Source organism: Globicephala melas, chromosome 8 (genome assembly GCF_963455315.2).
Source record: "Globicephala melas chromosome 8, mGloMel1.2, whole genome shotgun sequence".
Classification (NCBI taxonomy): Eukaryota; Metazoa; Chordata; class Mammalia; order Artiodactyla; family Delphinidae; genus Globicephala; species Globicephala melas.
Window position 1 is genome coordinate 96,355,842 of NC_083321.1, and position 26,340 is coordinate 96,382,181.

The 26,340-nt window shown below is 45.2% G+C and overlaps 1 protein-coding gene and 1 long non-coding RNA gene across 4 annotated transcripts in view; one reads left to right on the plus strand and one right to left on the minus strand.

Annotated features, from left to right (window-relative positions):
• LOC115843494 (tubulin-specific chaperone cofactor E-like protein) overlaps positions 1–26,029 on the plus strand; it is a 162,100-nt gene extending 136,071 nt beyond the window's left edge. For 2 of the 3 annotated variants that reach the window (XM_060304204.1, XM_030839536.2), the window contains 12 exons: positions 1,856–2,055; positions 6,137–6,520; positions 8,583–8,869; positions 10,445–10,725; positions 13,807–13,917; positions 15,261–15,463; positions 16,409–16,572; positions 17,006–17,254; positions 21,883–22,045; positions 23,141–23,228; positions 23,536–23,652; positions 25,252–26,029. In XM_060304204.1, coding sequence (XP_060160187.1) covers positions 1,856–2,055; positions 6,137–6,520; positions 8,583–8,869; positions 10,445–10,725; positions 13,807–13,917; positions 15,261–15,463; positions 16,409–16,572; positions 17,006–17,254; positions 21,883–22,045; positions 23,141–23,228; positions 23,536–23,652; positions 25,252–25,352 — 2,348 coding nt within the window. In that variant the 3' untranslated portion in view covers positions 25,353–26,029. Of the gene's footprint in view, positions 1–1,855; positions 2,056–6,136; positions 6,521–8,582; positions 8,870–10,444; positions 10,726–13,806; positions 13,918–15,260; positions 15,464–16,408; positions 16,573–17,005; positions 17,255–21,882; positions 22,046–23,140; positions 23,229–23,465; positions 23,653–25,251 lie in introns of all 3 variants that reach the window. The other variant, XR_009564977.1, reaches the window with a different exon arrangement.
• The window catches only part of LOC115843532 (uncharacterized), a 91,368-nt gene continuing 82,927 nt past the window's right edge, over positions 17,900–26,340 (minus strand). The window contains exons 4-5 of the long non-coding RNA XR_004035798.2: positions 21,940–22,035; positions 17,900–18,834 (exon numbers count right to left, since the gene is read on the minus strand). This is a non-coding gene — a long non-coding RNA (uncharacterized lncRNA). The remainder of the gene's footprint in view (positions 18,835–21,939; positions 22,036–26,340) is intronic.

Below are 26,340 nucleotides of genomic sequence, written 5' to 3' on the forward strand. Positions count from 1 at the left end.
GTACAGTTCAGTGGCATTAAATGCATTCATATTGCTGTGCAACCATCACCACCATCCATCTCCAGAACTCTTTTCATCTTGCAAAACTGAAACTCTGTACCCACTAAATAATAACTCTCCATTCCATAACACTCCAATAATTCTCCCCACCCCACCCCACACCACACCACCCCAGCCCCTGGCAACCAATGTTCTACTTTCTGTCTTTGTGAACTTAACTACTTTAGATACCTTGGAGAAGTGGAATCATACAGTATTTGTCTTTTTTTTTTTTTAATTTATTTTTGGCTGCATTGGGTCTCCATTGCTGTGCGTGGGTTTCTCTAGTTGCGGCGAGCGGGGGCTAGTCTTTGTTGCCGTGAGTGGGCTTGCTGTTGCGGTGGCTTCTCTTTGTTGTGGAGCACAGGCTCTAGGCACGCGGGCTCAGTAGTTGTGGTGCATGGGCTTAGTTGCTCCGCGGCATGTGGGATCTTCCCAGACCAGGGCTCGAACGCATGTCCCCTGCACTGGCAGGCGGATTCTTAACCACTGAGACACCAGGGAAGTCCCCCAGTATTTGTCTTTTTGTGGGTGCTTTATTTCACTTAGCATAACGTCCTCAAGGTTCATCCTTGTAGTATACTGCGGAATTTCCTTCCTTTTTAAGGCTGAATAATTCCATTGTATATAGACATTTTGCTCATCCATTCATCCATTGATGGACACTTGGATTGCTTCCATGGTTTAGCTATTGTGAATAATGCTGCTATGACAACGTGTATAAATATCTCTTTGAAATACTTCTCTCAAATCTTTTGAGTATATACCCAGGAGTGGAATTGACAATAAGTTCATTTTTTTAGATTCCACATATAAGCGATACCATATGATATTTGTCTTTCTCTGTCTGACTTACTTCACTCAGTATGACAATCTCTAGGTCCATCCATGTCACTGCAAATGGCATTATTAGTTTCTGTAAAACTTTTAAGCAAACCTATCTTTAATGATTGGCTAACACTTACTGAACGCTTAGTTGCTTGGCACTGTTGTAAGTACACAGACTCACTCGTTCCCTCCCAATGAGCCATGAAGCGGGTATCTCTGTTGTACAGATAAGGAACTGAGGCCCAGAGAGATTAAGTAATGGCTCCAGTCTCTTACAGCTTGGCTCCAGAGCCCACGCTCTTCACCAGGACCCCAACTGCCTTCCAGAAAAGCATCTACATGCATTTGAAAACCACAGAACATAGCTGACATGGGTCGGTCTGTATACACAGGCACACACACAGTGCACGTTTGCCTTCTCAGAAATCAAGAGGCTCAGGGGCCTACCGTTTATAAACTACTGTCTTAGAAAAAGGTCCTGGAAGTTCTGAGTTGGTATTGGTATAAGAGTAGGGAGTTCTGCAGATAAGTTGGGACTCCACCTGGGGCTTGAAGAATGCAGGATTCAGATAGGCTGGGAGGATGAAGAAGGGGTTGGGGAAGGGAGATCAACACACCTGGGGACCTAAAGGCAGGAGTGAATATGGGGCACCCCCGGGGGGCCATCCAGTGACTCACTGGAGTCAAGATGCATGTTGGGAGATGGGTTTAAGGCAACAGGTTCTAGAGGACCTCAGGAAACAAGGCTGAGGACAGGACAAAGATGATGTGAGGAGCCTTGTCACCTCCATCTGCTCTTCGGTCCATTACTTCCACAGGAATAAGTCAGATAGAGGCTTTCCATAAGCAGAGAGAGTAGGAAAGAGGGAAGGTGGCAAAGCTTCCTCCCCGCCGGGCCTCCGTCTCCGCAAGTGGGTGAGCGATGGGCCAGAGGAAAGCGTTGACCGTCCTGGTGACTGTCGATCTTGACTCTCGTCTCCCGTTCCAGCCGTCACCTGCCCTCCCAACAGCCACTACGAGAGCTGCGTGAGCGTGTGCCAGCCCCGCTGCGCCGCGATCCGCCTGAAGAGCGACTGCAACCACTACTGCGTGGAGGGCTGCCAGTGCGACACCGGCTACGTCCTCAACGGCAAAAGCTGCATCCTGCCCCACAACTGCGGCTGCTACTCTGACGGCAAGTACTACGAGGTAGGGGCGCCCCACCCACCGGGTCCTCCTTGCTGGGCAGCAGATTTCTCTCCCGCTCCAAGAGGCGGGCCACGGTGGACCCATCTTCCCACTTGAATCCACTTGTGGTGTGGATTCGCAGGGAGGCAGAGCGGGGGGGCCGAGAGGTCAAGGACAGGTCTGGTGAGGCTCTTGCGCACGGAGTACCGGATTGGGAAACGTGTTTGGGTCTCACTCTCCCACCCTTCCTCGCTAGCATTTGTGTTTCTCTCTCCTCCACGCCTTTCTCTAGGCCCTTCTGATTTCTTCTCCTGTAAATCTTAGTTAGAAAGCTTCTGATGTGGCTACTGTTTGGAAATAGGACGGTGGTGAATCTGACATTTGTAGCTGTCTCGGCTAAGGACACTTTTAACTGCAAAAGATAGAGCTCGAGGCTAGCAGATGGGGCTTTGCCTCTTCTGCTTATTGCAGCTCCATTAGAGAGAGTGAGGGCTGCCATCTCTGCATGTGTCATTTGTCAGTCTAGTACCGTCCCCCGAGAGTTGTGTCCTACCCTCTGCTTCTCTCTCTTTGGGGGCTTCACATAAAGCTGATGAAGATGCCCTTCTTTGAGTAAAACATATTAGCTCACAAAATCATTTACTTTTCTACCCTGTAATCTTTCTTTATGTGCTGTGATGCTAAGCTAGAAGAGATCTTTCCTGGAGAGGGTATTTAGCCCTTGGTTCTGCCTCCAGGCCACTCTCTGTTTAAAGGATATCAACACCGTACACTGGCGAGTAGACAGTTAACAATAGCATCGATGGAATAGCTGCTATTTGCAGATCGCTGTGCTAGTGGTATCGTTGGGGATGATAAAGCATGTTCCCTGCCTTAAGGAACTTGAAAATCTATTCAGAAGAGGGGGAAAGAATGCACTTTAGGGCTTCCCTGGTGGCGCAGTGGTTGAGAGTCCGCCTGCCCATGCAGGGGACGCGGGTTCGTACCCCGGTCCGGGAAGATCCCACGTGCCGCGGAGCGGCTGGGCCCGTGGGCCATGGCCGCTGAGCCTGCGCGTCCGGAGCCTGTGCTCCGCAACGGGAGAGGCCACAACAGTGAGGCCCGTGTACCGCAAAAAAAAGCACTTTAAAGAACAAGAGGACAATTACAAAGTAACATATCAACAAGTGAAATATAATACCCTAGAGAACTAATCAATTTAAGATGAAAAAGAGCCACAGCATTAAAAAAATCTGATTGAAATGTCTGAACTGGAAATAAACTAGGCAAAAAATAAATAATGCCTCCTTTCTGTAAAGATGCATTGTTCTTGTTCAAGAACAACTAAGTTGGCTTTACTTTGAGAGGAGATAAAAGAAAATCAATATGGACGTTACCTTCGGTCTCATTTTCGGTGGGAAACTTGTTTAAATGTTGTATTAGAAAGATGGGAAAAAGTAGAGTAAAATAGTAAAATTGATCAAAGAAGGCTTCTTGGTAGAGGTGAGTTTTGAAGTTAAGCTCTTAGAAATATTGATTATTTGAAAGGAAGAGGCAGACCATGTGGGAGAAAATAATAATAGATTCCGTTTTCCCACCATCTGGGAGAAGAGATAACCAGGCTCAAAACTGAAAAACACTATTATAATCTCTGCTCCCCTGTCCAGAGATTTACTGAAATGTATCCATCTAGCAAGTGTGTCATGCACCCCTCCACAGAGATCCTGAGTGTCTGTGACATAATGGAATGAGATTCGGGTTTGATCCTAGCTGAACCAATGCTGTTGATGTGACATTGAGCAAACTGTGTCATTTCTCTGAGCTTCTGTTGCCTTATCTACAAAACATTACTAATAATACCAACTCAGTATGGTTGTTGTATAAATAATCAATGCCAGGTGCCCTAGTACCTGGCACCTAGTAGTTCAATAATTGGTAACTGCTATTGTTTTTGTTCATTCTCTTCAGAAGCATTTTATAAATGAAAAATCCAGGTGTGTTAATGAAACGATGCGTGTAAAAGCCCTTGGAACTCTCGGGAAGGCACAATACAGCTCTCAGCAGCTGTTAGCACTATAAACATTATTATCCGCTTTTCATCAGAAAGTCAGTGGGTTTTGACAACATATATCTGGGAAGTAGCAAACTCACAAAACAGATAATCCACACCTACTTGCCACAATTCAAACAAGCTTGGAGCTTGTTTATTCAACAGATTTCTTTGGAAATAAAAAGAGAACACATCTAGCTATTAGCATGTAGGGTAATCACCCAGCTGACGTTGTCGGGTCTAATTAAGGTGGAGAAAGCAGCACTGGGCCTATCTCTTTACTGTGATGCCAGTTTCATGATCGAGTTCCCCTGTGGGATGAGTTATTTACCCTTGATCATATCCACATGCTTCAGGTTATTTTGCTCTTTCCACCCATGTAATGTCTGACTTCTCATCAGAGAGAGGCCAGACCGTCCGCTCAATTTTTCTGCAAATCTGACAAGAGAAAGAAAGTCAATATTTTACAGGTCTGGAAGGAGGGAAGGCTTGGTTCCGGGAACTACTTCATTTTGAGGATGAAAGAATCAGCAGGGCACTGGAATCTTAAAGTGCACCAGATTGAGAAAACTCTTCCTGGAAGATCTCACCCTCTATCTACTTACCCTTGGATCTGAGTCAGATCTGTATTTGATATCCAGGGTTTTGATAAGTCTATAGTTAAAATGGAAAATGGTGACCAGACAGTAGCATAGGCCCATCTTGTGCCATTTAAACACCTCTGGGGCTTCCCTGGTGGCGCAGTGGTTGAGAGTCCGCCTGCCGATGCAGGGGACACGGGTTCGTGCCCCGGTCCGGGAAGATCCCACATGCCGCGGAGCGGCTGGGCCCGTGAGCCATGGCCGCTGAGCCTGCGCGTCCGGAGCCTGTGCTCCGCAACGGGAGAGGCCACAACAGTGAGAGGCCCGCGTACCGCAAAAACAATAAATAAATAAACCACCTCTGGATAGCACCGTTTTAGAAAATTGAATTAATGCCCCGAGTGGCCACATCTCTATGAAGTAGTCCACTCGTTGGGACCACACTCCACTTGGACAATCACGACCAATTTCCAACAGTTTCCTGGAATTCTTGGTCTAGAACAAGTGCAAGATCAAGAGCACGAGGTCCTCAAGCAGAGTCATGTCTACAGATTTGCAGAAGGAGTGAAAAATAATAACTGCTACCAACTGATGATCCACTTGGTCGTAGTGTTTAATATAACTTTATATAATTCCTCACTATCTGAAAGAGGGTGAGCGGTCCTTCTCCGGTAATAACAGCAGCTATTATTTATTGAGTACCTTCTCTCAGCCGGAAAATGTGCTTCACATGTCTTATTTAATCTTCACAACTGCCTTGCAAGATATTATTATTACCTCCAGTTTCGAGAGAGGAAACTGACACTCTGGGAGCTTGGTAGTGCCCCTCAGGGTGGCACATGTAGGGTGGCAGGGCTGGGATCAAACCCCAGGTGGCCTGATCTCAAAGCTCTCCTTTCATGGAACCTCACTGTTATCTAGGCCTCTCACTTCAGGACATAGAAATGGAGTATTTGCAACAGAAGTAAATTGGAAGTAGATTAGATACAAGGAAAACGTTTGGAACAGTGAGTATTGTGGAATGTTGAAATGGTTCATCATAAGAGTTGGTTATCGCTTTCTTTTAACCTATTTAAGATTGAAGGGTGGGGTTTATCATTATTGAGTGAATTTAAATTTCTTCCTTGAAGTGGAGCTGGTACTTGTTAGATTAATTTCCTACCAAATATTTTTCCTCTTCACTTAGTTCCTCCTCTGGCAGCTGCCCATTCCAGTTGGTTGGCTGTGATTAGTTCTACAATCCAGCCGTAGAGATTCCCAAATTCTTGACTGAAACCAATAAAGACTAAATTGCACATTGTTTGGCATCTGAGTTACATGCAGGGGGTGTAACGTTTGAATTGAACCAGCCTCCCTACTGCTCCTTGTTGCAAATTCCAGCCCCATTACTGATAGGCCAGCCCCGCCTGGAAAGGGTCCAGGTGGACTGGGCTTTGGGGGCCCCAACTCTGACCACAGCCTGAGTTGCATGCAAACGGCGCCTCTCTTCCAGCCCAAGCAGCTGTTCTGGAACAGTGACTGCACGCGGCGCTGCCGCTGTTTCCGGCGCAACCTGATCCAGTGCGACCCGCGCCAGTGCAAGTCAGACGAAGAGTGCGCGCTGCGCAACGGGGTGCGCGGCTGCTTCAGCACCAAGACCTCCTACTGCCTGGCGGCCGGCGGCGGCGTCTTCCGCACCTTCGACGGCGCCTTCCTCCGCTTCCCAGCCAACTGCGCCTTCGTGCTCTCCACCATCTGCCAGAAGCTCCCCGACATCTCCTTCCAGCTCATCATCAACTTCGACAAGTGGTCGTCCCCCAATCTCACCATCATTTCGCCCGTCTATTTCTACATTAACGAAGAGCAGATTCTCATCAACGACCGGCACACTGTCAAGGTGACGAGCCTGTCCTTGATTCTTAAGAAACGTACTCTGGAACGTGGGCGTGTCTAGGGGGTTGTTTGCTGTGGTTTTCCGTGAGGTTTGAGGATAACAGGCTGTTGCTTCATACGTACCATACACCGATGACCAGATTTTAAAGAATGAAAATATAAAGATTCTATAAGCGTAAGCGTGGGCCCCATTTAGTCCTTGACTAACGATTTCCAAAGGAAATGTACAGTGTCTCAGGGCTATAAGGTCGGTGTGGGTGCTGATAGAGCCTCAGGTGATAAAATGGTAGCTAAGTCACCTTTTACTTTGAATTAATTTCCAAAAAGCATCTCATTTGCTTTTAAGAGCCTTTAAAATTATTCTTAGCTCTGCCTACCTGTACCAAGACCCACTCTTTCATCTCTGCCATCCTTTCTAGAAACTGAGAGAAGGCAAGCGTTTGCCTATAAACACAGCTACTAAATAAAAACGGAAGAGACATGCAAGAGGGAGGAGATATGGGGATATATGTATATGTATAGCTGATTCTCTTTGTTATACAGCAGAAACTAACAAACCATTGTAGAGCAATTATACTCCAATAAAGATGTTAAACCAACAAACAAAAACGGCAGGGAGGGATCGTCCCTCGCTATGAGAGCGCCCCCTGATGACACACCAAGGGAAAGAAAACAGAGGAAGGATATGGTGGCTTTCTCTTAGGTTGGCCCTTCCCTAGGCCTGCTGCCTGGTTTCTTGTGAATCTTAGACCCGTATATAAATAAATGTGAATCTCCAACCCACCCCCATAACTAATACACCTCTCCAACTTGCATTCCTCCCATCCCTCCATTTAAGAAGATAATCTGCTCGGAACTAGTGGTGGTGACCCCCAGCCTCTCAGCTAAACCAGGCTGTTCATAGCAGACAGACCAGAACCATGGAGTCAGCACCGGGTACCCCGGGTTGCGGTTCCAGCTAGGAAGGGCCAGGGAGAGAGCCAGCACACGCATAGGAGCATTTTTGGAATTGAGTGTTACTGTATCTGCTTTCTACCACGGGCTCAGATAATTGTGCACTGGGAATATCTTTATCTGAAGAGTCATCAAATAGCTTAGTATCCAGCCTTAGGGAAAAGACTGGCAGTATTTTGCAGGCTTAAAAGGAAAAGTCTGGATTTTAATACTGGTTTTTAACGTCAATGAAAGCTGCTACTGTTTTTGACACTCCAATTCCTTTTGCAAATTGGCCCACATAGACACAACTGCATCGGTCCAGAATACAGCAGCAAGAAAGTGAAAAGGGACCACGTGACAGCAAAACTGACATTGTGCTGAATAAAATACCCCCAGCCACTAAAATAGTAAAGAATCATATTTTTTAAAGGCTTCTGCTTTTTTTAAGAAATGAAAGTTACTAATAACCTGGGGTGGGGAGAAGAATTTATTTTGTAAGTACAGGAAAGGCATGTTATGTTCTGTCCTAAGGGCTAAGGAAAAAAGAAACTGTTATAAAGCAAGAAAATGACAAATGGAGAAAATACTGTACCTATAGGACCTCTGGGAGGGTACCTCCTGTTTCAACATTATAAACAAGAAAACAATTAACATAGCAATGACCCCCAGGTTCATTTTAACCGTGTTAGACCCTCCTTAGCACAGGATTGGGATTTCGTTTTCAGTAATTGGTTTATGCTAGAGAAAATTTTATACAAAAATCCAGCCATTTGTTGTGAGTTATACTTTTCCATCATTTTTTTTTGTAACTCTCTGCCTCCATATTTTGCTTCTCTGGGGGGAACTGTGGACAGTTAGATGAGGGAGTACTCAAATTCTAGGGCGGGGGTCAGCAAAATATGAAATTCAGCCAAATCTCCTTGCTGCCTGTTTTTGTAAATAAAGCTTTAGTGGAACACTGCCTCACTCATTTAGTTACTGTTGTCTCTGGCAGCTTTCCTGCCACGAGGACAGAGTTGACAGAGATCATATGGGCCGCAAAGTCTAAAATATTTACTCTGGCCCTTTACAGTAAATGTTTGCCAGTCCCTGCTTTGAGGGTCATATACTTTTTCTTTCTCCTTTGACAGGTGAATGGCACACAAGTGAATGTTCCGTTTATAACCGGGTTGGCAACCAAAATCTACAGCAGCGAGGGGTTCCTGGTGATCGACACCAGCCCTGACATCCAGATACACTACAATGGTTTCAACGTAATAAAAATCAGCATCAGTGAGAGGCTGCAGAACAAAGTGTGTGGCCTTTGTGGCAACTTCAACGGGGACTTAACCGATGATTACGTGACCCTGCGGGGGAGGCCTGTGGTGAGCAGCGTGGTGCTGGCCCAGAGCTGGAAAACCAACGGTATGCAGAAGAGGTGAGAACTTCCAGCCGCTAGACTCAGGGGCCCCAGTCCTCCCACGTCCATGACAGGTGTTGCTGAGGAAGGGACTTTGTACAGCATCACCCTTCCGGACTCCTGCAAAGAGCTAAGCTGAAGGTCTTTGGAGTTTTCATCATACAAATAGGCACAGCAGTTTCTTGAACAGCAGAGGGAGGAACTAGGCTTAGATGATAAAAGTCTACATTTTTGTGTCATCCAGCCCTCGGCTAAACAGAAGAGTGTGCCCAAGATTAGAATTCTGAAACCTTGGCCAGCTGCCCGACTGCAACTGGGCACCCCTGCTGGGGGGTGGGATTAAGATTTAACCCAGGAGATGAGGGCTATCCCTTGCTCCCCCATGCTGAGACTGTGTGTCTGTGACTCTTACCAGAGGCTTGGTTTTGTGCAGGTACAAGTTGGTGGGAATCAAGAAAGCCTTTTTAAAAGCAGAAGTCCGCAAGGGGATTATCAGGCCCCTCTCTGGCCAGCTGAAATAGAATGAGCTAAACAAGTTACTCCAAAGGTGTTTAATTTAGGGCCCTTCTGGGCTGCTGAATTATGTTAATTCCTCTCAGGCTCTATGGATATGCTTCCCTTTCCCGGCATTTCTTTGCTCGTACAATGGTTCTGTCCCCTTGTGCTTTAATACACCAAACATCAGCTAAATTCCCAGATGTGAAAATGAAGCCCCAAACCCTCTGTGACCCTTCTGCAGGTGTAAACCGAAAAATGTACCGTAAATTAAACTATCCTGTGCATTATGGGACCCAGAGCTGGAAAGAACCTTGGGCACCATCTGGTCCAGTCTCTTTTCTAGGTGAAACAGAGGCTAGAGTGGAATGATTTACGTTGAGGGGGTCCTATAAGTGGCAAAGCCAGGATTAGATTCCAGAATTCCTAATGTGATGCTTTCTCTAAAATGTCACTTCTAGGGCCCACAGTTAGAAAAATGACTACTTTGCACACTTAAGCTATTCTGGGGCTTCCAAAGGTGAGCAAGCTTCAGTTCCTCCTGAGGAATTATGAGTCTGTTTAAGCTTCCTTTCCCTTCCTCTCTTCCTTTTTTTCTTCCTTTATAAACGATTTCAGCCTGACACCAATTTTCTTTTGATGATTTTACTTTCGGTCTCTGATAGCTAAACTGGAACTGGTTGAGAAGTTTCTGGACTTCCTTTCAAATCTTTAATTCTACCAACTGTCATTGCTATGATTATTAATAGTGATAGTAACTATTATTATTATTGGTGGTGGTTGTTATTATATGAACACCCGTTAATAGTTATTGTATCAGTTATATCGAAGGTTAATGGTTATTATACCAATATCTACCTTTTGTCTGACACTTTGGCTACCAGTCCATCACTTTATCTTACCCTCACTTATCCCAGTGGCGTAACAATAGAAATTACCGTGACTTTCCTAAGGTCACACAGTCTGTTAGTGTTGGGATCAGCATCCCACACTAACTTCTGGGTTAGCTGAAAAGGGCACTGCCACGGTCTGCCCTTTCATCGGCCATCTTGGATGCCTCGTTTTGCTTCCTACCCTGACCAGACCTCTCGCCCCCAGCTGCAACGAGCTGCAGTTCTCCCAGTACGCGGCCATGTGTGACAACGTGCACATCCAGAAGATGCAGGGCGACGGCTACTGCCTGAAGCTCACGGACATGAAGGGCTTCTTCCAGCCCTGCTACGGGCTGCTCGACCCCCTTCCCTTCTACGAGTCCTGCTACCTGGACGGCTGCTACAACCACAAGAAGTACCAGCTGTGCGGCTCCCTGGCTGCCTATGGGGAGTCTTGCCGCTCCTTCGGGATCCTCAGCACCGAGTGGATTGAGAAAGAGAATTGCTGTAAGAGAATTATTTTATTTCTGCAGACTCTTTGCTAAGTTGAAAGCACGGCTTTGCCAGTGGCATCGCTGTGTCCAGGGCCGGCTGGCTGGTCTGCATCTTGACCCATAGATCTGCTTCCAGGGTTGGAGGGTGGAGAGCTGTGAGAGCTTGTAGCAGATTTCATGGGGCGCATTTTCAGTGGAGCCTGACTCCCCTCTAATTGCCTGACCAGTTATGGAATTTGGAACACCCGCTGGGGAAGGTGAGGTTCTCTGGGTTGGAGAAACACCAGTGTAGCTAGTGACTTTAAGATAGCCGGACAGAGTATAGGATTCCTGATTGATTTCAGTGCCCCAAACTCAGCTCTCCTTAACATGGCTCCCTTAACATGGGTCAGAGCCCAGATCAGAAAGGGAAGGCACATGGCAAGTGGCAAGTTGAGTTGGAATTGAGCTGGCTGTATCTGCCTGGTTGCAAGGAAGCCATGGTTGGATTCATAAAGGGATTACACATATATTACTGATGAAATAAAGATCTGTAGATTCTTGCATTTTTTTTCTGTAGTAAGAAAACTATTTTGATCTGCGTTATCCATTATTCTCTTTGTTCATTTTCTTACTATGTTAATCAAATACATGGAGCAAATAAATATGTACATAATCACACATAAATGTGTCACATCCATATATGTGTGTGCACATACATACTGATCAATTTGTCCCATGAATGCAGTATGACATTGCGGCCGACAGGATGTGTGCCTGTCCCTCGACATGCACCACCAACCCAATGTGCATACAGGTACTGCCATGAAAACTGGCCCTGTTCACTCCAAGACTGAGCGTGCACATCAGTAAATCTGCAGACCAAACCTGAGCAAGAGTAGGGATGCACTTAATTCAGAACCTGAAAACAATGTGGTTCATTAAAATATGCATGCAGTGACTTCAGAAACTCTTAACAAGCAAATGACCGGTCTCTGTTAGCAAGCAACAGAAATAGTTTGTTTGATAACTTCAATATTTTACCCTGTTCTGTTAATAAACAATACTTTAAAAAACGTTAACTGTTTTGAACTTTAAAAATTGTGTGGATTTTTTTTTTTAAGTATGAATTTTTGCTTTTAACCTTAAAACTTCCCTCTGAATTGGGCATGTCGTATTTGCCAAGCAGTAGGTGGACCATCATGTTTGTAAGTGAGGTTCTTTCCTTCCTGGAAGCTGTAACCTCCACACTTTCTTTCCCTTATTCTCTTGGGTGGTGTTCATATTGTGTTAATCAACCAGCACATTCATGGAGTGGCTGTTGCGTGCTTAGCACTGGTGTTAGGTGCTGAACCCACTGGGCAAGCAAAAGAGTCTTTACAAAAGGAAGCCTTTAAAAAGTAAGTGCATTTGACTGATGCTGATGGCTTTCCTTCAGTCGTCTTTCTAGGAATTAAGACAGGCTGATGCTACGCCATACCTGTCCTCCCACGTATAATAGTTACTTAGCAGAGGGTCGGGAGAAGCATCTGCAGCTATGGGATAGCTCAGGGATTTTGTTTTGTTTTTGAACTCGTGAAGAGAACTTGGCTCGTGCTGGGATTGAATCATTGCTGTTTCTTCAACACTCACCATCATATGCCACGACGATGAGGATTATTACACCTGGATAGGGAGACAGTCTTTAAATAAAGAAGTGAGTGTCTACTAAATCCTAATCTTCTCTAAAAGGAAGTCGATAGAGATCTAATACTGAAAAATCAAGAAAAATAGTGATATTTCGAAATATGGACGTAAAAACTAGAAAAATTAAAAGATTTAAAATAGTTGTCTCAGAAGCATTAGAACTGGAAGATAAGAAGATTGGGACATGGGATTGCCATTCTTCAATACAGCATTATTTGACTTTTTACCAGTATTATTCTGATAAAAGTAAAAATTAAATGAAAACAGTTTTCGCTTACCATTTGCAAACATAGAGTTAAATATCCGAAGAAACAACCAAAAGACTTTTAAAATGACCAAGAAAAATAACAGGGAAGTGGAGAGGGCCTAGGCGAGGGACTGCTGTGTTTCACTTTAAGCTTCTCAGGACTACTTGATTTTTTTTTTTTTTTTTTTTTGCATGGCAATTTGACAAAACTTTAAAAATTAAAATTTTCCAAGGGAACACAATTAGAAATAACAACTGAAATATGTAAGTGAAATGTGCTTTTGTTATATTGAGTCAAATCATCAGAAAACAAACTCATATCAAGAATAAAATAAAGAACTCAAAAAAAAAAAGTGAGTGTCTAAAAGAAATGCTCTCAATCAGCAGTTCTCAAACTGAAATGTTGACGAGCTCACAGGTGGCCTATGGGCTCATCTGCTACAGAAATATCGTTTATAACCTGTTGGTGGTGACACTTCACATACATTTGTATTTTACTTAGAGTTTTCCCCTCTTTGGTAAAACAGTACCATTACTCTAAGTCAATGCTGGTGAGTTGTGTGTAGGTAGTTTGTCTATTTTTATAAAATTAAGTAGAAGTTTGTGGGGTAGCTGGACCATGAATCAAAAAAAGACTAAGAAGTCCTGGTTTGAGGGACCTCTCTGGGACCTTACTGGCCCTAGAATCTTCATTGTTGACAAGTATTTGTTGAGCATCTACTATGAGGTGGCTGGGCGCTGGGAATCTAGAGGTAAATGGCTTGGACCCTACTCTTTATATAAATATAACGATACCAATGCATATGATTGTGGTACAGAGCAGGAAGTGCAGCAGTCTCGGGATGTCCCGGCAGTTAAGCGTGTCTGTGTATTCCATCTTCCCCTCTTACCTTCACCTGTGTGTGACCTTGGGTGCATTTCAGCTGTGATGCCAAGTTACGATACTTAGCTGGCAGAGCTTGTAAGGGTCGGAAGAGGTAATGCCACCAAAGCATGAAGCACGTAGCAAGGACCCAATTACTAGTATCGTCATTATTTCCCGGAAGGCTGCCCTGTCTGTTGGTTTGCATCTGCCATCTGACCACACCAGGTCCACTGAAGTGGCGAGTCCAGAGTGTGACCACATGCTACCGTGCACTGGTGTGAAAATCAAGTTGTGTTTCTGTTTGTTTTCCTTTTTAGCAGGAGTGGTTGAAGATCCCTGTCTGGGAGCGGACTGTCCCAATCGAACCTGTGAGCTGGAAAACGGAGGGGAGCTGTGTGGCTGCATGGAGCCCCCTCCCTACGGAAACAGTGAGTGACACCTGCCGCCACCCCACCCCCAGCCAGACAGGCCCCGCGGGAGACGCCCGGCAGCCATGTAGGAAGGCTTTCGGGTGGGAGCCCGCACGTCCCACACTGTGGGTTAGAAACCCAAGTAACGAAGCTTTCATGAGCATTTAAGCAGAACAAGGAAGGAACCCGACCTCTTCAAAGCAGGCTAATGTTCGTTTCCTTGTAGCTACATCCTTTTCTTCAATAAATGATAACACGCAAATTTGGACATGCATAGCATCAGCCAGCTCCATCTGAGGCCATGTTCAACATCAGAGGGATCCAAACTGATCTCTTAGACTCACAGGGAGATAAGGTGGTTTGACGAAAACATGAAAGAATCAGGACGAGAGTGCCAGGTGCTGTAAGACGTGTTTAAAGCCAGCTTTATCTGGCCCGAAGCTTTTCGGTGGGTCCTGAAGAAAGCAGAAATGTTGACGCAAACGGCAAACAACTAGGACTCCAGGTAGGAGTCCCCTTAAGGTAGGAATGGCCTTGTGCCCTGGCCAAGAGCATACTCGTTTTGTCGGCTCGTGGGGGACGTGCTTTGCTTCCCAGCTCCGTGTCCTTGGCTGAACCGAGGAACTCAGAAGGCACATGCCACGTTTAGCATCGTCAGAGAATGAAAGCCTGGTTGACCAGAAGGCTCCGCAGAAGGGGACCACATGTGCTGTTCAAAGGCTTCACCTGAGCAGATAAAAACGTTTCTCTCCGTTTCTTTAGTGCTTATTAGCCTGTGTTTGTGTACTCACGGAAAATGTCCATTTCAAAAAACAAGAGCTCCGAGTGCCGGCCTGGGTACCAGCTGGGCTGCGGAGAGGCCTGACCGGGGCTGCCCTCACTGGGGGCACGTTCTTTAGCCAGGCCACAGTGAGCCAGGTGCGGTATGGAGCTTACGGACAGCAGCTACCACCAAAGCGGGGCGGAAATCCTGGGTTTAGGAAGAAAAGATCAAAGACACTTCGTATAGCATTTTCACCTTTAAAAAAAGGCTCTCTGGGGACTTCCCTGGTGGTCCAGTGGTTAAGACTCCTCGCTTCCAATGCAGGGGGCGTGGGTTCGACCCCTGGTCGGGGAACTAAGATCCCACATGCCACACGGCATGGACCAAAAAAAAAAAAAAAAAGGCCCTAGGATTGCCCAAGTTATTGCTTTGAATGAGTTCATATACTCATTTAGTTTGATCAGAGCTTCATTAGAAATGCTGCAGCCTCTGTGTGAAGCCCATCAGCCTCTTCTAAAGAGAATGGGGTGCTTCGCCCACCCACACAGCAAGACCAACTCTCACTGACGTGCCTTTCATAATGACTGTTTCCCCACAGACTCCCACGACATCATTGATGCAGAGGTGACCTGCAAGGCTGCCCAGATGGAAGTGTCCATATCTAAGTGCAAACTCTTCCAGCTCGGCTTCGAGAGGGAGGGTGTGCGGATCAATGACAGGCAGTGCACCGGCATTGAGGGAGAGGACTTTATCTCCTTTCAGATCAACAACACCAAAGGGAACTGTGGAAACATTGTGCAGGTGAGGAACGAGGGCAGGAGAGAGCACCTGGCTGAGGTGGTGACAGCTCCAGGTGTTTGCACATTGATTGTTCTTAAGCCAACTTCAGGGGTTCGACTTAGAAACATGCTCCTTGGAAAACAGCAAAAGGCACGTGCGAAATGAAGGACAGCGGGAAAATAATCATTGGGTGCTAAGTGGTTGAACTGAAAGCAAGATAAGTGACATGCTTCCTTCCCTGGTTTGCGCTGTCTGCTGTCCTTTGCCCTGCATGTTGACACATTTTTTACTTCTCTCATGCTTCTGTTGTTCTTCCAGGTAAAGACAGCTGGGTTCAGCTATTTCAGGGTGTAAGGGTGTCCCTGACATCACTTAACAGTTGGCTGCAGAAATACAGCAAGGTCACAACATTTTGTGTCAGGTTATCCAATTCATAGGTTAGCAAAGCATCTCACTGCTCTTCCTCCTGTGCCTTCCTACTGTCTTTTTTTGATAACTGTGTTCATTAACACTTTTTATCAGGGAGTGCAAGGTGCAAGACGGTGAAACATGTGTGTGTTCATTTTGGTACTTGTGGGCTGTCTGGTACAAGACTTGGCGGAGGCTGGATTTTGAATCAAGACTTGAAAGAGAAGATATGTATTACCTCAGGATGGCAATACTTCGTGCTGTCCCCGGCTTGGGTTCCCGCAGATAACTGGGGACTGGTTGTACTTAGAATTCAGTGGTACATGAAATCACCCTCCGTGGGCATTCAAGGTTATCAGACTGAAGGGTGCTGTTGACATCTATTGTTAATACTTTTTTCCTAGTAAGTGCTGAGACTAGCTCCATCCTGATTTATATTGGCCTCTGGGTTATATATGAAATGAAGCCATTTTTCCACTTTCCGGCCCGTGGATTTGAAATGCAAGCCACATGCTCGTGCCCAGATTTAATGATTTCTGACCTCCCTTTGCTTTGCAGTCCAATGCCACTCATATCATGTATAAAAACACCATTTGGATAGAAAGTGCCAACAATACTGGCAACATCATCACCAGGGACAGGACGATCAGTGTGGAATTTTCATGTGCTTATGAGCTGGATATCAAGATCTCCTTGGACTCTGTCGTGAAGCCTATGCTAAGGTAGAGAATCTCATGGGCTGTGCACGTTGCTCTGTCTTTTCCTTGACAGTTAAGGTTAGCACAGTCAAAACTGCTAGCATCTGTCTTTGAAGCACTAGGGAGAGAATAATTCATATTTTCTGAACCTAGATGCCTTAGACCTGCATTGTTCGATAGAACTTTCTACAGTGATGGGAATGTCCTATATCAGTACTGTCCAATACAGTGTCTGTATGTGGCCATTGAGCTCTTGAAATGTGCCAGGGCGAGAGAGGTGCTGAGGAACTGAATTTTTAATTTTAATTAAAATTAGATTTAATTATTTAAATTTAATTATTAGACTTTACTACTCTCTGCTTGGCCTTCCCTCTGCATTTGCAGCCTGGAAAATGGTAAGTAATTGAATAGATAACGTTGCTTGGGGTTCCCCGACTTATGACTGTTTCTCTTGTAGCGTCATTAACCTGACAGTTCCAACCCAAGAAGGCAGCTTCACCACCAAGATGGCGCTCTACAAAAATGCCTCCTACAAACATCCATACCGCCAGGGCGAAGTGGTGCTGACAACTCGAGATGTGCTGTATGTAGGGGTCTTTGTGGTTGGAGCCGATTCCACGCATCTGATTCTGACGCTGAACAAATGCTACGCCACCCCCTCCCGCGACAGCAATGACAAGCTCCGATACTTCATCATTGAAGAAGGGTGGGTAGCCTCTTCTCGGAGGACAGTCTCAGAGCCTTTAGTATTAGATTTGTCTACACTGTTTTTTAGGGAAGAGAACGGGAACTAACATTTGTTGACGACCTACAGGGCCAGCATTTTGCACCCAAGAACTATCTAATCCTGATGACAACGTATGAGGTAGATATTATAAGCCCCATTTTACGGATGAGAAGGCTGAGGCTTAGTGAATCAAGCAGTGCTTAAAATCCACAGCAATTTAGTGGTAGGTCACCAGTTCCATGTGGTATTAACTACAAAATGCTTTACTCTCAATGTGACCCAAGAGGGCATTCTGTCCTGCCTACTTGAATTTCAATCTGAGTTGAATGTGGATTATCTGCAAACGAAAGGATGTAAGGAGAATAACTAAAGGTTGGTGAATAGGACATCTATGAAAATTAAAAAGGGATTAGAATAATAGCTTATAAACTTTTTTTTTTTTTTTACTTACCAGTATATGCCCAGCACCTAGCATATTTCCTGAAACAGCGTGGTTATGCAACAAAATTGTTGAATGAATGAATAAATGAATGGGTGAATGAAAAAGAAGAAAAGACTGTGGACCAAACAACAACCATGATAATTATCTTTATTTTATAAACATACTTACTGGTTTTGTCAAGCCAAGCAACAATACTTTTTTATTGCATACATAATTTATATACAATATAATGTACTTGCTCTAAGTGTAAAATTCAATGATTTTTAGTAAATTTACAGAGAAGTACAACCATCACCATAATCTAATTTTGGAACATTTCCATCATCCCAGTACCATAATTCTTAAAAGCAGTTGACTATGTTAATCAAAATTCTTTCTCTTGTAAGTGGTAGAGACCATTTCAAACTAGTTTATGCAAAAGCAAGGCACTTCATGGTTACAAAACCAAATCACGTTAAGCAGATGCGGCTTCAGGGATTGGGTCCAGGAAGCCAGATGCTGTCGACTCTCTCCCTCCCTCTATCCCTTGCTCTCTGTTTCTCTGTCTCAGTCACTGTCCCTCTCTGTCTCTGTCTCTCTCATTGACCTCGTTAGACACTGGCATTTTTTTCAGCATTGTAACCCCCCCCGGAGTGAGCATTCCTTCTAACCCCAATTCAGGGAATCCCTGAGAAGGAGTATGATTAGCCTTTCTTGGATGGATTTCCTCTGCCTTGTTTGGAGGAGATGCAACATTAAATTGCCTGGTGTTGCAGAGGACAAAGATTTTCTTGACCCTCTTAGGGTTCCTGGCTGGGTCTGAACATTAAATGGACAAAGACAGATTAACAGGAAAAAAGCATGACATTTATCTAATGTTAAGTTCTACGTGACATGGGAGTCTTCATAAGGAAACGAAGACTCGAAGAAACAGTTCATGCTGAGTATTGTTATGCCCGGTTTGATGAAGAGTGGACAGTCGTGGAGAAGGTCAAGAGTATGTGGTAATTGTAGTAAACTGCAGGGAATCTTAGCCAGACTGTTCAGTTTCATCTCAGTGTCCCTTTGTCTTCAGAAATAAGGATGCTCCTTTCCTTCTGGTATAGGGAGGGCACCTCTCACATAAGGGCTTTATGACCTGTTTCAGGTGAGAAGAGTGACATTCCTGTTTCTGCCATTTTCTCAAACTCCTTCAGCTTAAAATATTCAAGGTGCCAGGTTTGGGGGTAGTGTTTCTTGAACCCTATCCCAGGCCTGAGTCAGCATCCCTCCCTGGACTGGTCAGGGAGTGCTGTGGATACTGTAATTAGCCTTAAAGTTGGGGAAGGAAGGGATGGTTCTCCCAAAGAAGAAGAGTATGGTTCTAGGCAGACAAACAATAGCTAGCCACTATTTTGCACATGAACAGGCTCAGAGCCTGTACACAGCTCACCCAAGGACACCCAACCAGCAAGGGGCAGAGGAAGAAATCTTTCAAGCACCAAGACGCATCAACTCCCTACCCGGCCAGGTGTGGCTTGTGGCCTGCGTTGCTGAGGCATAGAGTGGGATTTTCAGCAAAGGCCTCATGAAGGCACTATCTTTTTGAGTTGAGTTTTAGCCCTAGAGGCAGAGGGAAGGACTTGGTGACTATGTGGTATCTTAACAGGCCCAGATGCTCTGGCTAACATCACAGGTCTCCGTTTCTTCATCTGTTCCCTTCCTCTCCCTCCCCCTCCCCCCCGCCCCAGCCATGGCCCTTTCCCAAAGTAAAAGAGCTACGATCTGAGCCGCTGTACAACCCGGGTGGGCAGGCTTGGGCCGCCTTTGAAGGACACAGTGGCATTTAGCATTTTTTAAACGGTATTTAATAGAGTTGACCCAGAGAGGGAGAGTAAGTGAGCGGGTTCATAAATCTCAGCTCCCCCCAGGGTCCGCATGAAGGTCTTCAAATTAAACTGTTGTTGGGTGTGAAGTAATTTCATCGTGTGAGAGAATTTAATTCATGAGTCCTCTTGCCCTTTCTTGGAGGGATGTGGTTATTGGTTTTTCCCAGTGAGCTTACGGGAAAACTGCTGCCCAGTGCGGAACGGCTGAGCTGCAGAGTGGGTCCGCATCAGAGTTTGGGGGGAGGGGCCAGCCGCTCCTCTCCAGCTACGTTGGGGGCAGAGACGCCACCGCCATCTACCAGTGATGCCAAGGTCTGGGCACACGAAGGTCACTTCTCTGTTCTCTTCATGTGCCCAGAGGAAAGGACACTTGTTCCTCTGATAGTGGACAAAGGATTCTAGTGCTCGGTCTGTTTGTCCCCCTAAGGCGGCATCCAGACAGCCTGTCCCTGCTTCCCGAGGCTCCTTCCTTCTGCTTCCTGTTCTTCTGACACTTAAACCTCGAATCATCTCTCTGGGAGTTGGGGGTCTAGTTAAGACGGAAGGTCTGCGTGAAGACTGGAGGGCTGAGAATGCTGTAGAATCCTTGAACCAATTTAGATTATTCAAATGAGTCACAGTGACAAGGAAAAGTATGGCAAGTAAGTTTTTGTTTCAAAGCATTTAGGAAACTATTGCCTTATGGACTAACTACCAAACTGAATAGGCGTGGGAATGCTGAAGCATAATTTCCATTTTTAATTTTCCTTATCACGAAGATACTGAATCCTGGGGGCCAGGGGAAGGAAACATACGGAAAAGAGTCACCCTTTTTATCTCAATAAGATCGTTTTAAAGAGCTTCTTGGCCGCAGTGGGCCAAACTTGGCCATGGAAGCACAATTCATTCATTCAGTCACTGATTCATCCAGTCTAAAAAAAAGATTTTTTTTGGTCTAAAAATTAAGTATAATTTTAATACCATATTTCAAACAAAACGGTTCTGAGAGTTAATACTGTACGTAATGTTTCAAAAGTAAAAATACAGCTTTATATATACACATACACGTTCTCTCAGAGCTGAAAGACGGGTCATAGCTTTTATTGCTTCTCAGGCAAATATTTGTGTGAGTTTGACTAAAGAGCATCTAAGTATTCTTTTTAATTTATTTTTCATTTTTATTGTTTTACAGTACGTCCTTGTTGGTTATCTATTTTAAATATAGCAGTATGTACATGTCAACTCCAAACTCCCAATCTATTCCTCGCCCCCAGCCTTCCCCCCGGTAACCATAAGTTCTTTCTCTAAGTCTGTGAGTCGATTTCTGTTTTATAAATAAGTTCATTTGTATCACTTTTTTTAGATTCCGCATATAAGCAGAATATCATATATTTATCTTTCTCTGTCTGACTTACTTCACTTAGTATGATAATCTCCAGGCCCATCCATGTTGCTGCAAGTGGCATTATTTCGTTCTTTTCAATGGCTGAGTAATATTCCATTGTATATATGTACCACATCTTTTTAAATACTTACTGTGTGCCCTCCAGTGTGTTGGAGACACAGTGAGGACTACACCTTGGTTCCTGCACCCCAGGGGCTCAGCAGGGTGTTGTTGGCAAATCCAGGCAAAGCCACCTGTTCCTGCCTGGTCAGGGCATGTGTATATAGGAGGGGGAGCCACAGATGGGCACTGGAGAAAGAGCAGGGTTAGTTAGCAGGGGAAGGAGTGCAGGGAGGCTTCCAGGTGGGGGAAACAGTACATGAAAGACCCTGGGGCATAAGAGACTGTGGTCCATTTAAGAAACTCTAACAGGTGGAGGCGAGATACCTGTGTCCCTGCCTGTTGGCTCAGGACCACAAGGAGAGGGGAAGGGAGTGATCCTACATCAGAACAATCGTTCAGCTCATCTTTGACTGCTGGTCTGTCTTCTCCAGCTCCCACAAGTGAAAACAGACTTCCCAATAGAGCTGGAAAAAGGGGCCCCTGCCAAAACTGATAATTAACTGAAGAAAGTACAGAAGATGTAAGGACTCATCTTGTGTTTATTAAACTGATATCAGTAAAACACAGCATTGTGAGGGGGAGGAATGAGAAACGGGCGGGTAGGGAAATTGAGTGCAGGCCCGTGGTCATTTTGTTTTTAGCTGTAGTTAAGATCCTAATTTGAGGTGCTATTTGATGCTTTTCCAACAAACTGAAACTATAAGGGAGTCGTAGTAAATGACAGACCCACACCCAGAGGTCACCTTCAAACGCAAAGGCATTTTTACCGTTCATGATGGTTTTTGTATGAAACGTGAAAGTGTGAAGCAGAGAGTCCCTTTTTTCCGAATAGGTGTCAGAACATTAAAGACAACACCATTGGCATCGAGGAAAACGGTGTCTCGCTCACCTGTCGCTTCCACGTCACCGTCTTTAAGTTCATTGGGGATTACGATGAAGTCCATCTTCACTGCGCAGTGTCCCTCTGTGATTCAGAGAAGTACTCCTGTAAAATAGTAAGTGAGAGCGTGAAAATTCAGTGCTTAGCTTTATTTCTCTCAGTCCCAGTTTTCCCCACGTGGGGCGTCACGAATCCCGACGGCGGTGGCTCTTCAGAGTTCTTTAGGACTCACTGCTCCTGGCAGTGGCTGAATTGGAACCACCTTCAGATGCCTAGGAGTGGCAGTCATCTGGAACAATAAGAGAGCAGGGTAGAATGATGACCATTTACTCCTTCTATCTGACTTAGCAAGGTCAGTCTGTTGTCGGCATGACACTAGACCAGGGTTTCTCAAACCTCAGCACTACAGACGTTTTGGACCGAATGATTCTTTGTTGTAGGGCTGCCCTGTGCTCTGCAGGCTGTTTAGCAGCATCCCTGGCCTCTACCCAGTAGACCCCAGTATCACCTCCTCCCCACTTGCAACACCCAAAATGCCTCCCGACTTTGCCCAGTGTCCCTCGGGGGGCAAAATGAGCCCTGTCTGAGAACCAATATGCCAGAGTCTCAAAGAGCCAGGCCCCCTGCATCTGAGGTGAGCGATGGGGCCAAGCTCCCCTCCACCACAGAAGCAAACTCCCGGGCTCAGGGATTATCCCACAGATCGTCCAAATCCACACCCAGGCCTGAGGCTCTGGAGGGGCTGGCGGGATGAGGTGACAAACCAATCATCTGGTCCACGCCAGGCTTACATCCCCACCACGCCAGGCTACGTCCCTAAGATTTTACTGCACTAGTACCTGGTCCCTAACCTTTAACATTGCAGCTTTATGCTCGCCCCATGTTGGCCGAATCGAGATGTGAATTATGGTCAGAGCTACTTACAGATGCTGCTGCGTACATTATTGTCTGATCTGATACAGGATCCTCCTCCCTGGGAAGGGAGCCTCTTTGAATCTAATTCTAGCGTGGAGAATATATTTAATTCTGTTCAACATAAAGCCCCGAGTCCCAGTGGGCTCAATGATCAAGAATGGATTGATTCTAATTAATCTGAGCTGCAGTAGTGCTCCAGGCTGAGCCACTGCCTCTTTTGGAGGTGGAAACGTGGTGAAGAATAAGTTATCAGCTTAATTGTGTGAAATTTTCCCTCCGGTGTTTTGTCTTTCAGACTTGCCCTCAAAATTCCAGGATTGCCACAGATTACACCAAGGAACCTAAAGAACAGATCATTTCAGTGGGACCTATTAGGAGAAAAAGTATGTATGTTCCCTAAAACACACTATAAATGATTAAAACAGTGGGATTTGAAGGCTCGGGCTAAGTCTGGGGTGTGTTTTGCCTACTGTGTGAATCTGGTGAACAAGGAGCTTGAGGACGCCAGTTTGGGGACCCCAGTTTGAGAAGCCTGCCCGCTTCCATAATGAAATCTTTTCACGGACTATTAAAAACTCATGACAGTACCGGGATTTTTTCCTTCCACTCCTCTCTTTAAGGCCTTGCCCTTAGATACGAGTTGAAGAGCTGGACTGTCTGCAGGTAACTTGTCCAGCGGCTCTTTTTCAGGGCTGGACTGGTGTGAGGACAACGGAGGGTGTGAGCAGATCTGCACGAGCCGGGTGGACGGGCCTCTGTGCAGCTGCGTGACGGGGACCCTGCAGGAGGACGGCAAGAGCTGCAGAGGTGAGCACGACTCCCGTTCAGGGCCGGTAGCTGGGGACATAGGAAGTTCTTGACCCTGAGAAGGAGACAGTCCTATGTGAGGCCCACTCGGTCAGCAACTGATCTATGAGACTTACAGAAAGTAAGAAGGAGAGATGAGGAAAACGCCCAAGGAATTCTAGCATCATTTTGGTTTTTTTTTTTAAACCTTTTGGTCCCTGCTCTTTTATCTAAAAGATAAAAGTGATTTTTTTCAATATCTTTATTGGAGTATAATTGCTTTACAATGTTGTGTTAGTTTCTGCTGTATAACAAAGTGAATCAGCTATATGCATATGTATATCCCCATATGCCTTTCCTCTTGCATCTCCCTCCCACCCTCCCACAGCTCTAGGTGGTCGCAAAGCACCGAGCTGATCTCCCTGTGCTATGCGGCTGCTTCCCACTAGCTATCTATGTTATATTTGGTAGTGTGTACGTGTCAGTGTTACTCTCTCACTTTGTCCCAGCTTACCCTTCCCCCTCCCCGTGTCCTCAAGTCCATTCTCTACATCTGTGTCTTTATTCCTGTCCTGCCCCTAGGTTCTTCAAAACCATTTTTTAAAATTTAGATTCCATATATATGTGTTAGCATATGGTATTTGTTTTTCTCTTTCTGACTTACTTCACTCTGTATGACAGACTCTAGGTCCATCCACCTCACTACAAATGACTCAGTTTCGTTTCTTTTTATGGCTGAGTAATATTCCATTGTATATATGTGCCACATCTTCTTTATCCATTCATCTGTTGATGGACACTTAGGTTGCTTCCATGTCCTGGCTATTGTAAATAGAGCTGCAATGAACATTGTGGTACATGTCTCTTTTTGAATTATGGTTTTCTCAGGGTATATGCCCAGTAGCGGGATTGCTGGGTCGTATGGTAGTTCTATTTTTAGTTTTTTAAGGAACCTCCACACTGTTCTCAATAGTGGCTGTATCAATTTACATTCCCACTAACAGTGCAAGAGGGTACCCTTTTCTCCACACCCTCTCCAGCATTTACTGTTTGTAGATTTTTTGATGATGGCCATTCTGACTGGTGTGTAGTCATTGTAGTTTTGATTTGCATTTCTCTAATGATTTAGTGCATCCTTTCATGTGTTTGTTGGCAATCTGTGTATCTTCTTTGGAGAAATGTCTGTTTAGGTCTTCTGCCCATTTTTGGATTGGGTTGTTTGTTTTTTTGATATTGTGCTGCATGAGCTGCTTGTATAGATGAAGGTGATATTTAAAGAAGGAAGTTATCCAGCCATTTAAGTACCAAATATTGGCCTTAGATCTGGCCCCATGTCTACCTGGGTTGAGCTGGGACTGGGGTGTGTGATCCAACAAACAAGGTTTCCTGCAATAGCCTTGGCTGCCAGGTGTCCCTGGTACCCTCTAAGTTAGCAGGACTCTCCTAAAGGTTGGGTTAATTTCGCTTCCATGCTGCCTGAGTCCAGGCCATTTGGAGAAAGTGGGTTCTTGGCAATGAAGAAAGTAGGTTCCTTTATTGGAATGCCACAAAGATGTCTGATCCATGTCAAACAGGTATATTTTTTTTCATAGGACTTACTATGTCTCTCTCTGTTCACAGCCTCTAATTCTTCCATTGAACTTCAAGTTTGGACGCTGCTTCTCATCATGACCCAGATTTCATTATGGCATTTTGTCTATACATCAGGCATGACCTCATAATTAACTCAAGGTTGCTATATAAAGTACTGTAATTTACTTACTTCAACTCCCTGTAGGATAAAAGGTGTGTGCCCTTAAGTCAAAACCTATTTGAGATTGCCCACTGTCTCAAAGTGATGCCACCTGCCCCAAACGGTCAGGGTTCCAGAAAAGAGGGAAATGCCATGCTCCTCTTTCAAGGTATGCAACTGGGCTTCTAAAAGCCAGTTGTGGAAAACATGTATCTTGCCTAAAATTTCCAATTAGTTGTCACTAGAAACGTTGGTTCGCATGAAAAACCGGTAAAGGAAAAAATTCTGGTTAGACAAGTCTGTCGGAAATCTGACCAGAGAAATCTATCCCACCAGTGCTGTTTTTGTATCATAGTTTTTATAGAGAAAGGGCCTGTTGGAACGATATCGAATATTGAGAAGCGGTGATTGGAAGGTTTGACTCCCCCTAAGGAATCTCTCCAATGTTTGGAAGCATCTGACCTCGATGCGCCTGTGTTGCTCCCCTCCCCACACCCGCCGCTGTGTCCTCTAGCCCTGCCGGGCCACGTGGCCACTGCATGTATTGTTTGCAGACCTGGGGAACCCCAACACCCCATCCGTCTCTTCAGACCCAAACTCTTCTCTCTCACAAATCAACCAAATCATTTTTAACGTGTTTTATGCTTAAATAAACTTTGTGTTCAATTATTCTCATTACTCCGTGGCTGGAATCATACTTATCGATGTTAAGCTTTGCACACTAAATAGCATCCTCTGATTTAAAAAAAAAACAAAAAAAACCAAAAAGCCAGCAGCAGCAATTGGAGCAGGTAGGCCCTGCTGGCCAGCACTTTAATGCGTTTTGTTATGTGGCTGTTTGTCCTGACAGAGCGTTAGCAGGGTGTTCAGTGAGGTGCCATGTGGAAGAGAAGCAGGCAGCGTCCTCTTTCGCATGTGGCACAAAAACCCCACATTTACTATAATTAACTACATAATAGAGGGCCTGGGAAATATAT